The sequence below is a fragment of the Microtus ochrogaster genome (genome assembly GCF_000317375.1).
Source record: "Microtus ochrogaster isolate Prairie Vole_2 chromosome 14 unlocalized genomic scaffold, MicOch1.0 chr14_random_1, whole genome shotgun sequence".
In the NCBI taxonomy this organism is placed as follows: Eukaryota; Metazoa; Chordata; class Mammalia; order Rodentia; family Cricetidae; genus Microtus; species Microtus ochrogaster.
Genome location: NW_004949096.1, coordinates 35462535 through 35478330, shown reverse-complemented (window position 1 = coordinate 35478330; position 15796 = coordinate 35462535). Strand labels below are relative to the sequence as shown.

Below are 15796 nucleotides of genomic sequence, written 5' to 3'. Positions count from 1 at the left end.
CAACTGGACATCTGTCAATAGACCAACTGGACATCTGTCAATAGACAACTGGACATCTGTCAATAGACCAACTGGGAATGTAAATGTAGTGCATTTTACTCAGCTGCAAAACAAATGAAATTAGGGTATCTGCACGGAGGTGGATAGATTTGTAAAGTATGCAAGATGACCCAGACAGATAGTGCAAGCTCTCTGATATGGAGTCTTTGGTGTTATGTATACACATGTATGAATGTGTGACTCTAGGACATTAAGCAGACTTAATGAAAAGCCACAGAAAGTATAAATATCTGTAATCACTTCCTTTCATGACTATAGTATCAACTGCGTGTTTCTAAAAGTTACACCCTGAGCCAGGTATGTTGGGACACACCTGTAGCCCACTGTCTGGGAGCCCAAAGCTAAAGGACCTCGAGGTCTCCACCAGCCTGTACTGCATAGTGAGCATAGCCTGTCTCAGTAACAACAAACCCAACCCAAACCAAACAAACAGCATGCCCCTCTAATCCATTTGATGATAAAGGGATGAAAATATACCTTTTTCTTGCGAAAGCTGTTCCTCTTGGCGCTGGTGATGCGGTTTGTAAGGTGCTGCCCCCTGACTGAGACCTTCAGCTACAAAACCATCCAGAAAAGATAAAGAAGCATCCACCTGCATCAAGTTAAGCAAAACCCAGGATTTTTTTTTTTTAAAAAACAAAACATGTATTTAGAAGATTAGACTGTACCATCATCTTTGACACATGTATCTTTTAAACTTTTTAGGTGAGATCCTTTTCTGGGGTCTAGTTGGCCTGATTGTACCCTCCATAACCCTCCAGATCTATCCTAAGTCCCACATCCAGTGCCCGACCTAGTTTGGCCACCCCTCCTGAGCCACCACCAACCTCTAGACTTCTGCTAAGACCTGCCCTACCTGATCACAACCTACAGCTCCCTCCCCATGCCACATCCAAACTCTCTACCCAGTCATATCTTGCACACCCTTTTCCAGTGGCTACCTAGGTGAGTCCACCTGCTCCTCCCTTCCCCACACTCGACCCAATCCCCACATCTAATCCCAAATTCCAGGCTTGAACTAGGACCCACATCCTGCACACCAACCCAGCAGTAGCCTGTGGTCACCTGACCTCAGCTCGTTTAAGCTACACTCAGCTTCTAGGGCACAGCCCAACCTGCACATCCTATGTTCTGCTCCAACAAATATCATACACATATATAGTAAACAAAATTCCCCACCTGGGCTGACAAGGTTTCCCTAAGAGCCACAGAAAAACTTTAACAGAAAAACTTTAACATCATGAGAAGCTCTCTTTTGAGTTGCTGATCAGGGTTGTCCAAGAGACTCCCAAAACATACAGGCTACTGCCCTTGGTGCTTTCCAGAGGTAGACGGTAAACAGCTATTGCTGAAGACACTGTACGTTTTGGGCACAGTATCCAGAGGATTCAAGTTGTATCTGACCTTGTGTTGGATAGTTTTATGTCAACTTGACACAGGCTCATGTCAGATAAGAGTAGGGAACCTCAATTAAGAAAATGTTCTCACTGGGCAGTGGTGGCTCATGCCTTTAATCCCAGCATGAGGGAGGCAGAGGCAGGTGGATCTCTGTGAGTTCAAGGCCAGCCTGGTCTACAGAGCTAGTTCAGGACAGCTAGGGCTACACAGAGGAACCCTGTCTTAAAAAAAAAAAAGAATATGTTCCCAGTCGGCAGTAGGGGCAGACACCTTCAGTCCCCAGCACTCCTACACCCAAGGCTCAGGGAACACTGGGGAAGAGGGGCAGAAAGACTGAAGATTAGAATGTACACTTTAAGACTGTCTCCTCAAAATGTCAGAGAAGCTATCCTGATGAATGGAGAGTTCCTGATCTGCTTTCTTTTTATTTTCTTCTCCTTTTACAACTGCATGGAGGCTGTGAGTGGTGTGACCAGAAACTGAACCCCATGTCTCAAGCACTAAGGCCTTACTTACCCTAGGCAATGACCCCAGCATCAGCGCAGTCCCGAGGCCCTGCTCTGGCACCACAGGAGCTCTGTCTGCTTTTTCCTCCTAAAGTTTCCTTAACGCTATGACCCCACTGTAAAACTCCGACCCGAGTCTTTCCCTTCTATGAGATTGTGAATTTCACTGTTCAGATTCGGGAGACACTGACTTGATGGAATGTTGTGTGACCTTCCAGAACCCTCACTTCTAAGGTAAGCCCACACATGGCTAAAGAGCCTGCTACATTCGAGGAACCCATCTCCTCTCCATACAGCTTTTCCCAGCCTTTCCTGAATCTCAAAACTATCAGAAGCTACAAACGAGACACTCTCCTGCTCCTATTTAGAATAAGTGCTAAATGAAACTGCTGTGTAAAGATCTGTCATTCATATTAGTTTAATAAAATGCTGATTGGCCAGTAGCCAGGCAGGAAGTATAGGTGGGGTGGCCAGAGTAAGAGAATTCAGGGAAGAGAAAAGGCAGAGTCAGGCACCAGTCAGATGCAGAGGAAGCAAGATGAGAATGCCTCACTGAGAAAAGGTACCAAGTCACATGGATAAACATAGACAAGAATTATGGGTTAATTTAAGTGGTAAGAACTAGTTATTAATAAACCTGAGCTAATACCAAACAGTTTACAATTAATGTAACCTGTGAGTTTCTTTGGGGCTGAATGGCTGTGGGACCAGGAGGAACAGAAATTTCCATCTACATGGAAACTTTCTAATTCTCTCCTGCCAACATGAGAAAAACTACAAGCTTCATCATACACGTTACAGAAACTATATTTTCTTATATATCATACAATTATTCTGTTTAGGAAACAATTTTAACAGAATAGAACATAGGATTCTTACCACTGGGTCTTCACAATTCTGAGTATCTTGAAGCAAGGTCTTCATAAGTTCCACATTTTCATGCAGATGCTTCAATTCAAATGCATGCTGTCTTAGACAAGTATCCAAAGACACAGTGAATTCTTGGATTAATTTCTCAACTATATGAGAAGAATGTGCTTGGGGTGTCAGCTTGGTCACTGCAGCAATCAACCAGGCTTTTGTTTCTGAAGAAATGGAGTCACTCATAAGTAACTTGTAGAGCCTGGTTATAACTTCCTCTGCACTTTCTTCACCTAAGAGGTAGGAATATTCTCCTAACACCTGGAGTAAACACAATGATGTACATGTAAATACCAACTCGGAGAGGTCCATCGTCAGACCTACTGCTGGAATCAACTTCTATCTGTAGTAAACATAACTTTATGATGAACATTATTAAAGAAACACTGTAGATTATATTAAGAATGGTATCTTCAATACAAAAGAACTGGAACTCATCAGTAGCAATACATAAAGTAAATTGCCTTTATAGGTTAGCATTCTTCTGAACTTCCAGTTAGAAGTTAGTTTATTTTCCAGTAAGAATTTAAACAGGTAGGTCTCATATGTTAACAAGAGTAAGATATTACAAAATCCAGATTTCTAGTATGTCTTAAGGTCTCTTATAAAGCACAGATTTCTAGTTTTTATCATTAGACAGTGTAATTTAGTGACTGTGGAGAGGATTCAGAGCACACATCTAGACAGACACCAACAAAGACAGTTCCCAGGACTGACATCAAGAACACTGACCATGTGCAGGGCATGGTCTTATATACATTTAATCCTAGCATTAGGGAGGTGGAGGCAGGTGGATCTCTGAGTTTGAGGTCAGCCTGGTTTACAAAGTCAGGACAGTCAGCGCTGCACAAAGAAACCCTTTCTTGAAAAAAAAATCAAAAAACAAAAAACAACAACAACAAAAAAGAATATTGATCATGCTACATATATTTCTTTTTCTTTTTTTCACATCTAACTTAATCAAGCAACATCCATGACTGCTCTAACAATCATTTTATTAATGCTAAAATTATCTTATAAATATAATTCAAGGAATACAAAATCTTCCCTGGATGGCATTTACTACACAGTAAATGTCTTTAGCATACTAGTCGTAGCAGCAAAAAAGGAAAATAAAGATGGGCTCAAAGGTGACCGCAAGGATAAAGCTGCTAGGAACAGGAGGAAAAGAGTGAGCGAGGAGGGAGTCAGGGTCAGTGCCTATAATAAACCTAGCACCTGAGAGGCTCGACAGTAGGACTGACATGAGTTCCAGGCAAACTAGCAGTGAGTCTCGGGCCAACCAGGGCTACAGTGATAATCTGTTTTTAAAAAAGTCCAAAGGAAGATAACTAACAACAACAAAAACCAGTTAATTTTACAAGAGGCTTTAGTAAATAAAAGCCAGAAAGCTCCAGTAGAGCAGGTAACCCAAATTCCATCTCAAAAATTAATTTTTGAAGGACTTCTATTTGTGAGAAGATTGTTTCCTCTTATTATCCCATTAACTACACCCAAACACCACTGACATCAGTTATATGTAAACCATACACAGAGGATCTAGGAACGTAACGTAGCTCAGTTAATTTTTCTAGTATACATGAAGGCTTTGGTTTGATACCTAGCAATCATAAAACCAAGCACGGTGGTACATGCCCATAATCCTAGGAAGTAGAAGCCAAAGAATAGGAAGTTCAAGGCTTTCTGTGGCTACACAGCAAGTCTGAGTCCAGTCTGAGATACATAATAATGTCCCAAGCAAAGCAAAACAAAAATAAAAGAACAACAAAACAACCCTTACCAAAGACCAGACCAGTGAGATGGTACAGAGAAAGGATAAGCAAATAGTTTCTATATAGAAGTTAACATTGGGCCAGGCAGTGGTGGCACACATCTTTAATCCCAGCACTCAGGAGGCAGAGACAGGTGGATCTCTGCGAGTTCCAGGACAAGCTCCAAAGCTACAGAAAAACTGTCTCAAAAAACAAAACACACACACTCAAAAAGTAAACACTGGGAAAGAAAATGGACAACTGAGAAGAGCTGAATGACTTCTGGAGGAAATATGTTGTTATAATAATTTGTATGTAATAGACTTTGCTCACCCAACTCATAACTTGAAGAAATCTCTGTGGATAGAAAGTATTTTCCATATCTAGTAAAGTAAGGTAAGACTGAACTGCATAGACTCTTAATTGTTGATCTTCTGTTTCATCATCAAAACCTACAAAGAAATTGGAACCCCAGTTTAGTTTCCCTCAATTCCCAATGACTGTAATAAAACGCAATTAAAACTCTTTACTAACCTTCTGCTAGCAGTCTCAGGAAGTTACTGAGAATATCAGGGTGCATTACATCTCCTCCCACTGAAAACACAGCATTCATTGTCTGAATAAACCACACATTGTCAGGAGCATATGTGTCCCGTGTTAAGAACAAGTCACCTCCTCATGACACTCACTGAAATCATCCTTTAAAAGGAACTCCGAGCCATGCGAGTGTGGCAGCTTTTATCTCTAACTTCTACCCAAAACGCTCTACAGTCCGGTTCTATCTATAGAACGGGTGTTCAGCAAGTGAACAAACTGAGTTTATATACTTTACCAAGCACTGCTTACATATAGCAGATATTCAATAAACAAACATAAATACTTTGAAGAAATGAGCCAGCTATCTGTGACAAAGCAAAAAAATGGAAGATTCATACGTACTCCAGAGAGGCTGATGTTGTGTGTTCATCTGAGCACGTTATTTCACCTTTTTCTAATGCCTATGTCACCAGTTCAGAAGCTGACCACTGCTAGGTCGAAGCTATTTAACAAATCCCAACAGATACCTAAAAAGAAGCCAACTCAAGAAGTCTATACGAATTTCTGAAGCTTAAGAATCAGGAATTCATGTCAGTGCTGGGTCCCTGAACTCAAGTCACAAGCGGTCACATTTGTGCCACCATTTTAAGTCAGTGCATAAAGGTACGTATGAGTCACAGTTGAAGCAAAGGATATTTCTCGGCCAGCTCAGCTATTTTGCCAACCAAGTTGATGATGATATACTCTTCTTTGCTCTGATGCAAATATTCAAGCATTTTCTGTACAATAACTGTCACATTCTGTGCATTTGTAATTCTGTAAAGAAGTTCCAGAGTCTAGTAAGAGAAAGAAAAACAGTATTAGAAAACTACACAATAACACCAATAAGTACAATAAATGTGTTTAGAATAAGCTAACTGTTCTGTTTATGTAGAGACTTTCAGGATAGTTAGCTAATGCGTGATAATTGCCAGTTTTCCTGGGGTTGTAGCTCAGTGGTAAAGCACTTAATTGCCTAAGATATGAGAGGTGCTAGGCCCTATTCTTCAATACCAAAAATTAAAAAAAGGAAAAGGTATGAACTTGAACTAAGTGGGAGGGAAGAGGGGACCAATAAGATAAGTATATGAAGGGAAATGAGGAAACGGGGAGGGGAGAGTGCCACAAGGCTGGGGACAGCTTTGTTTCTGCAGCTGAGAAGGGTCCTCTGAACCTTGACCATGACCAAAGGGGGCGCAGTAAGGAGACTGATCCTCTAAGGAAAGACTGATATGTGGGCCATATATTGGAGCTATGGCACAGGATTGTTTTATTAAAAAGAAACCTAAAATAGCCGGGTGGTAGTGGCACACGCCTTTAATCCCAGTACTCAGGAGGCAGAGACAGGCGGATATGGAGAGAGTTCCAGGACAGGCTCCAAAGCTACAGAGAAGCCCTGTCTTGAAAAACCAAAAAAGGAAGCCTAAAGTAAAAAAGAAAAAAGAAATAGATAAATAATGCAAAAGGTTAATAATAAAGTAAACTGTGTTGAACTCTGTCCAACTACAACCCTATTAATAACACAAAAAATCATGCTGTATATCTGGTAACGCAGATGGGATGTGTACTTAGTTTTTACTGCCCTTGGAGTCTTGCTAATTTTTAAGCTGTTTTAAAATATTAAATACATGTCTATATGTAAATGTGCATATGCAAATAAATTTATATTTAAAATACCTTTTAAAACCTAAAATGCATAATCTTTACTTATTTTCTACTTTAAGTGCATTGGTGTTTTGCCTGCATATGTCAGGGTGTTAGATCCTGGAGTTGTAGACATTAGTGAGCTGTCATGTGGGTGCTGGGAAATTGAACCCAGGTCCTCTGAAAGCAGTCAGTGCTCTTAACTGCTGAGCCACCTCTCCAACACCCCATCTTTTAAAACACCACAACTGTCAGGCATAACACAGTGTTTAGTCAAGCTACATTTTTATCTCACTTCTTTGAAGTTATTAAGGTATTTAATATTCTTTGTTTTTTAAGACATAGAGTTTATTTAATTTTGTTTTGTGTGTATGTGTTCTGCCTGTGTGTATGTCTGTATAACATTTGTGTTCCTGGTAACTGCAGAGCCAAAAAAGGCACTGGATGCCCTGAAACAAGAGTTCCAGATATTGTGAACCATCATGTTGGTGCTGGATGTCAAACCTGGGTCCTTTGTCAGAGCAGCAAATGCTCTTAACCACTGAGTCCTCTCCCCAGCTCTACATTCTTTTCAAAATCCTCATTATAATATGCATGGTGGTGGCACCTTTAATCCCAGCACTTAGGAGGGAGAGACAAGTAGATCTCTGAGCTCGAGGCCAGCCTGGTCTACAGAGTGAGTTCCAGGACAGCCATGGCTACATAGTGAAACCCTGCCTCTAAAAACAAAAAACAAAACAAATCCTCATTATAATAGCTGGGCATGGTGGCATATGACTTTAATCCCAGTACTAGGGAGAGACAGAGGTATGCCTCTGTGAGTTCAAGACCAGCCTGGTCTACAAAGCAAGTTCCAGGATAGCCAGTGGTGTTATGCAAAGAAATCCTGTCTTGGAAAAAAAAAATCCTCATTATGTTTTAAATTGGAAATAAACTTCTAACTTTTCTTAAATAGGCCCATATACCACTTTAACTGAAGATATAGTGATTTATCTACAAGAGAATGAACAGTGCTCTTTATGTAGATACATAAAGAGACCTGGATCAGTTTAATAAAAGGAAGAAGTCAGAACAAAATTAGACACATAAGCACAACTTCTCTTCCATAAAGTTCAAATATCTTATAGTTTTACAGAATTTTATCAATTCTCTTATTTAAGAGTGAGTTCATTTAATAGCCATCATAAATTATGTATTACATATAACTGGGGTATGTTTATTTTATACCAATACAAGAATCCAGGTCTAGAATTCAGTTCCTTTTGTCATAGTACTTACATAAAATATCAATAACATCATATACATAATTGGACTCTGTTGGGGAATATTATTTTAAGGTATGTTTTGCTTTTGTTTATGCTGAGTGTGTTTAACTCTGTGAAGCTGTGATTCTTTTCTGTCTAAAACACCTGATGGTCCTAATAAAGAGCTGAATGGCCAATAGCCAGGCAGGAGCAAGGATGGGTGGGGCCAGCAGGCAGAGAAAATAAACAAAAGGAGAAACAAAGAGGAAAAGGAACAAGAGAGAACAAGGGGAGGACTTGAGGGGCCAGCCGCTGGCCAGCCTGGAAGTAAGAGTGAAAGTCAGCTATACAGAAGTAACACTGAGAAGGAAAAGCCCAAAGGCAAAAGGCAGGTGGGATAATTAAAGTTAAGAAATGCTGGCAAGAAACAAGACAAACTAAGGCTGGACATTCCTAACTAAGAATACGCATCTGTGTGTGATTTATTTGGCAAAAAGAGTAAAACATATCATATTACAACAGGACCCAAGCTTTCCAGCTGGTAAATTAAGAACATTCCTGTGGGCTGGCTATGGTGACACACTTACAATCCTAGCGTTTGGGTGACTGAGATGGGGGCATCATGAGTTTGAGTCTAGCCTGTGCTACACAGCAAGACTGTCTCACAAGACAAAAATCCCATGTTAGTAGTACTTTGTAGAAAACGAACAGCTTTCCCTGAGGGACACTTGAAGTTAACAGCGCTGGAGAAGGGTAACAGCTTCCGTCAGCGATGAGCCACCCCAACACATGGAAGCAACTCCGAACACTCGCACACAGACATGATGGGAGGAGAAGGGTTACAGCTGAATGGGGTAAGAGAGGGTAACAGGAGGTGAAAATGAAGAACGTGCATTATACATACCAGACTGTCAAAGAACAAAAATGAGATTTTAAAAATAGAAAGAATTAAATATATATAAGACTTAAAATATACTCACATACAGACACACACATACACACACACACTGGCCATCATTTGAATCTCTCTGAAGATCAAAAAAACTTACCACCTTAATACACTATTCAAAAATTTTACCTCTCTCTTTTTAAAAAAGAGATTTAATTTTTATTTCTGTGGATCTGTGTCTGTGTGAATGTGTGTCACATGTGTGCAGCTGCCTAGGAACCAGGAGAGGGCATCGGATCCCTCTGCCATTGGAGGGTCCTCTGGAAGAGTAGCAAGCACTCTTAACTGCTGAGTCATTCTCTCTTCAGCCCTAATTTACCTCTCTTTTAATAATGGGATCAGGGTGGTCTAGGCATTCAATTATGGTTATCTGATGCTGAAGAGCCAGAGAAGGATCCTGCTGGATAACATAGGTAAGAGCCTTCAGTCCTAGAAATAAAGATCACATCACAGTTCAACGACCTGAAATACGTACCCAGCAAGTCTCAAAAGCTCTCTCGCCAATTTCCACCATAAGAACCAATCACCTTACCTAAATATTTGAGGTTTATTTTAGGTGACAGAACAAATTTTCCAATGCACTTGGCAGCCTTCTCAAGTAATTCTGATTTAGGATAAATAGAATAGATTGTGTGTACACATTCAAACAGAATAGCTAAGGAAAGAAAATAAAAAATGACAGATATATTTAAGTACAACAGAAGAACAATTTTGTGTAGAACTTGAAATTAACTGGAGAATATACTTTAGTCTAAAATCTTATTTATAAAAAATTTCTAGAGAAACAATATTTTCATGCTTATACAGTTATCTGGATTAAGTTAATATAGTACAACTCAAAGAAAATTTCATCACCAGTAAAAAAAATAATTATGTATTCTTTAATACAACAAGTATATACTGAACACCCATACAGCCAGAAATGCTTTTAACACTATGGATACAACAGTGAATAAAACAGATAAAACCCCTCCCCTTCAGAGGACTACAGTCTAACACACACATTAAAAAATACATTCATCATTTCTACATACATCTTCCCAACACTCCTTGAATACTTTAAAATAAACTTCAGTAGTTTCTACCACATATACAATAACCACCTTAGTATGCACAGCCATGTATTTCAAAGGGAGGGGTCACTATTTAAGACTCTTCAGGCTACTTCTTTAAAAGTAATCTCTAATATATAGAACAGGCTATTGTATATCTTGAAAATGTTCAATTTAATTTTCTGATAAAACCAAAAGAATAACTACGATGATTAAAGAGAATACAAATTCTTTCAAACTCATTTAAAGCCCATGAGCATTTGGCCGAGGTGGCAGCTCAGTGGGTTCGGATCCCCAGGACCCACAGAAAAGAGAGCATGGTAGTGCAGGTCTATAACTGAAGCACTGAGGGAAGAGGGTGGGGATCAGCCAGTCTAACCAGGGTCAATAAAGAGACCTGGTCTCAAAGACAAAGGTAAAGAAGTGGGCTGGGAAGATGCTTGCTGCCCTTGCAGAGGACCAGAGTTCAGTTCCCAGCACCTACAATGGGTGGATCTCAGCTCCAGGGTAGTCTGATGTTCTTTTCTGGCATCTGAAGGAACATGCACTCACATGCACAAACTCACACATATACACAAACACATATGATTAAAAATAAGTCTCAAATGAAAAAAATAGGGTAAAGGATGACAGGAAGACATGAGAAGTCAGTCAACCTCTGACCTCTACACTTGCACAAGAAAGAACACACACAGGTGCACACACACAAATATACCATACACATGGATATACCACATACACACACATCCAAAGAGAAAGAGGAGAATTATTAAGACATCATTAAGTATTATAAGGCCTGTGCAATCCTAGCATCTGAAAGAAGACATAAAGCAAAACTGAGGTAATGCATGCCGGTAATTCCAGCATCCAGGAGGCCGAGACAGGAAGAACGCTGAAAGAGAGGCCAGCATGACTACATTGTGACTTCCAGGCCAACCAGGAAGACTCTATCTCAAAACAAAAACAAATAAAAGAAAACAAAACAACAACAACAAAAAAGTGAGACACAGTAGAGCACAGAATCAGCAGATATAAACAAGTACAAAGTAAAGAACATCAAGTGCCAACAGAATCACTCCATCCCCACAGCCCAGGCTGTAGCAACCACACGATTCCATCATGTATGCTTCTAACATCTGTTCCACATACAGCCAGCAGGACCTCACACTAGATGTTGCCCATTAATTAATGCACAAATATTCTGCAGGAAAAGATTTCATACAACACCTTCCATAGCTGAGGAAAATAAATCAGAATCTGAATTCCTATTCAAGAAGGGAGCTGATTTTTAATCTAAATACTATACAGTAAGTGAACCTAAAAACACGGACTATATATTCAGATAGGTACTAAAATGGGCAAACCATCCCGAACCTACTTTTGTAAGCCTATGCACTAAGAATTATTTTTATATTTTATAAAAAAGGGAGAGAGAGGGGGTGAAATGGCTCAGTGAGTAAAGCGCCTGCCACACAAGCTGGCAACCTGAATTTGATCCCAGGACCCAAATGTGGGAGAGGAGAACACACCCTAAGTTGTCCTCTGGCTTCCACAGGCAAGATATGGAACGTAAGCATTTCTGTGGGCACCTACACATGGATAATAAGAGGAAATTAAGAGGAAATTAAGGAATTTTTAAAAAGGAGAACATGCAAGAGAAACTCATGTGAAACTTGGCATGGTAACATGCTTATAATCCCAGCACTAAGGTAGAGGCAGGAGTATCAAGAGTTCAAGCCACCATCAGCTATGTCGTGATTTGAGGCTAACACAGGTTCTGTGAGATTTTGTTTAAAAAAAAAAAGAAATCTATGTGACTTGAAAAATATAAAATATTTAATATCATGAGTGCTATTTGGGAAAAAAATGGGGCTGGAGAGATGCTGTTAACTAAGAGCACTGCCGGTTCCTGCAGAGGGCCTGAGTTCAATTCCCAGCAACCACACGACCATCTGTAATGAGATCTGGGGTCCTCTTCTGGCCTGTAGGCATGCATGCAGGCAGAACAACATATACATAATAAATAAATAAATCTTTAAAAATAAAAACATGCTGGCAGTGGTGGCGCATGCCTTTAATTCCAGCACTTGGGAGGCAGAGACAGGCAGATCTCTGTGAGTTCAAGGCCAGCCTGGTCTACAGAGCTAAAGTTCCAGAACAGGCATCAAAGCTACAGAGAAACCCTGTCTTAAAACAAACAAACAAACAAACAAACAAACAAACAACCTTGTTGAACCCTGAACTTTTACAACAGTCCTAAGTAAGATTTAAAACGATGGTATTCTGTTTTCCTATTATAACTGATATTTTTTCTTGTCATTCAGAACTCTTCTGGTATCAAATTTGTTTTAGAAACAAAAAACTTGAAATCATCCATCTAAATTCTAAACTTTGTATAGATGCTTATGAGATTACTGGGATACTAGCATAGGAAATATTAGTACTTCAAAATCTGTACTTAGGCATAACTAAGTTGAAAACCAATTTGATTAACTTTTTGAGTAGCACAAGATCTCATGCACCCTAGGCTGACCTTGAATTTCCCATAAAGTGAAGGATGAGCCTGACCCTTGAGTGTCCTCCTGTCCTCCCCTCCCACATGCTGGGATTACAGGCAGTGCTCACACTACACTCAGAACTCCACAGTACTTCAGGCCCTCTGTCAACTGAGCTACAGCTTCTCTATTTGGCAGGTTTTTAAAATTATTTTCCCACCTAGAGTTCTCCAACACTACACAAATCTGAGTATACACTTCTAACTGAAAGAGCAGCCTCTATGCCAGTCCCTTCTTGGCAGTGCTTAAAATAAAAGGTGCGTCTGCAGGTTTCTAAGCTTAAAATGTATCAGGACCAGAGAGACAGCTAGTGGGCAAAGGCCACAAAATCCTGGCAACCTGAGTCCAATTACTGGAGCACACAGAAAAGTAGATGGAGAGAAAACTGTGCCCTGATTCTACATGTAAACACACACATCGATCATGAACACACAGGCCATTAGTAATAATAAAGCATTATACTTTGTTTACTTTTCTATAACAATCTAAACCCTAACCTAAACACCAGGTAGAAATTAAATTATAAAAAGGAATTTAACACATATTTAGAGGATGTCACAATTTCGCAGCTGAAAAGAGAGCTCAGTTGGTAAAGCGCCTGTCAAGCAAGCATGAGGAACAAACATGAGGACCTCTGTTAGTTCCCTAAAACCAACAGAAAAGCCGGACATAGTGACACATGCTTGCAGTCCCAGTGCTGGGGGGGCAGAGAGAAAAATACCTGGACCACGCTGGCCAGCCTCGCCTAATCAGCAAGCCCAGGTCCTAGTGCAAGACCCTGTCTCAGGAAGTAAGACGGACAGCTCTAAGGAGCACCGCCAACACTGCTTCCTGGTCTCACATTCCACATGTGGTTACCCCCCCCACACACACACACATCTGTAGTCACAGCGACACCCAACACTGCCCTCTGGCCTCCACACGAATGTGCACACACATGCAGGTGTACATACACATACTTGCATATCTATACTCACACATACAAAGCCACAATTTCAAATTACTATTATTTTCAGGGCTTACATTAACACAGAGAAGCATTTTAGAATTAATGCATAAAATTTCATTGGACTATATATTATTGTAAAGCAGACTTAGCTCCAACACTGAAAAGCACTACCAGCCATTAGGAAAACACATTCATATTTTACCTACCATAAGTGACATTGTGATTTAACTCGGCTCTTCGTAAGGATTCATCAAGAACATCATACATTAATTCACTTGTCCTGTTTAAGAGATATTTTATTTGCAGGAGAACTATAGCATTCTAACCCAACAAAATAGATTTTCAAACTTCTCTCTCTTTAAAAATGAGGATCTACAGAAGACAAGCGAAAAACATTTATTTTACAGTAAAGGTATACAAATTTCACATCAAAAGAACTCATTTGGTCTTTTCATGAGAAAAACTTCCTTCTTTACTAAAGTGACTTAGCCAATGAGGACATACACAGAGATCAGCCAATACTGCCCCAATCTGGTCCTAGTTTACGAACCAGCTTCTTATTTGATCATGCATGCCCTCTTATAATTTTATTAATAACAAAATATTTCTGCTTTTTGCTACAATATTAATGTTTCACATATCCTTGGGCTGTGAAGATGGCCTTGCCATTAAAGACTAGGCTCACAACCAAAAAATATTCTACTTATCCAGATTATTTCAGAAAATATCAACTTGTTTGTTGTGAGAAAAATATTCAAATTCTGGTCTTTTCCTGAAGAGTAACTAGGTTCCTTGGGAACAAATTTTTAATTTCCACTCTTTATTAAAATAAACCACTATCCAGGCAGTGGTGGCACACTCAGGAGGCAGAGGCAGGAGGATCTCTATGAGTTCAAGGTCAGTCTGGTCTCCAAAGTGAGTTCCAGAACAGCCAGAGCTGTTACACAGAGAAACTCTGTCTCAAAAAACTAATAAATAAATAAATAAAATAATAAAATAAAAATAAACCACTCATATTTTTATGGCCTTTGACTATAGTGACAGTTAACTGGATTGAAGTAGATACTTTTAAAAATCCAACAACAATGTTTTTAAAACACAGCGTTTCTGCAGCCCTAGCACTCTGCCCCAAAGAGGCTAACACAAGAACTAATGATTCTCAGCTGGTAATTTTCTCTAAAAAAAAAATAACAATAATAATTAATTATTTATTTATTTAGTATACAATATTCTGTCTACATGTACACCTGCAGGCCAGAAGAAGGCACCAGACCTCATTATAGATGGTTGTGAGCCACCTATGGTTGCTGGGAACTGAACTCAGAACCTTTGGAAGAGCAGGCAATGCTCTTAACCACTGAGCCATCTCTCCAGCCCCTCAGGTGGTAACTTTTATATGCTTTAAAAATTAAAAAAATAGAATGAAAAACATGCTAAGCAACAACCAAGTTCATGCACAGTGGTCTTGCAGAAAAAGCACATCACGACACAGACAACAAGAATGAAAATGATCTGGAGCCATGGACAGCGGCCGTCTCCTTCAGCAATTTTCTCTTCTTTCAGAGATACAGTTAGAAAAGACAATGGGACGTCTATGTGCTTTCATTTTGTCTAGATAGAGTATAAATATTCATTGAGAATCCAGAATGACATTCTAAAATTTACTTGTTATTTTATTGTGTATTTCTTCCTCTATAGCAGGAATCCCTCTATAAAATTCAACAATACTGCCCCTAGATTATAGTATAGTTTCTCAATTTTACAAGCCAAGGTCTTGTCAAAGAGGCAAAAACCTCATAAAAATAGAAACAATTATGGACAAGGTTGAGCTAAATATTAATAACCTGAGTTGTACAATGCTAGAAAACACAAGAAACTATTCAAATAATAGATATAAAACACTTTCCTAAGAAAAATTTTAAATTAAATACTTTATAATCATGTTAGGAAGTAACATTTTTACTTCACTGCATTGAGCTAATAATAGTATTGTATGAATTATATTTAAAAAATCATTTTTATTTTATGTGTATGGATGTTTATATTTCTTGTATGTCTGTGTTCCATGTGCATGCCTCTTGCCTATGGAGGCCAGAAGAGGGTGCTCGAGTTACAGATGGCTGTGAGCTGCCACAAGGGTAAATGAATTCGAAGCTTCTGGAAGAGCAACAAGTGTTCTTAACTTGTAAGC

General features: G+C 39.4%; 1 protein-coding gene across 1 annotated transcript in view; it reads right to left on the bottom strand.

Moving 5' to 3' along the window:
* Ap4e1 (adaptor related protein complex 4 subunit epsilon 1) overlaps positions 1-15796 on the bottom strand; it is a 50011-nt gene that overhangs the window by 19187 nt on the left and 15028 nt on the right. The window contains exons 8-15 of the mRNA XM_005364423.3: positions 13812-13885; positions 9582-9704; positions 9369-9478; positions 5870-6009; positions 5171-5283; positions 4970-5088; positions 2844-3146; positions 538-652 (exon numbers count right to left, since the gene is read on the bottom strand). Coding sequence (XP_005364480.2) covers positions 538-652; positions 2844-3146; positions 4970-5088; positions 5171-5283; positions 5870-6009; positions 9369-9478; positions 9582-9704; positions 13812-13885 — 1097 coding nt within the window. The remainder of the gene's footprint in view (positions 1-537; positions 653-2843; positions 3147-4969; positions 5089-5170; positions 5284-5869; positions 6010-9368; positions 9479-9581; positions 9705-13811; positions 13886-15796) is intronic.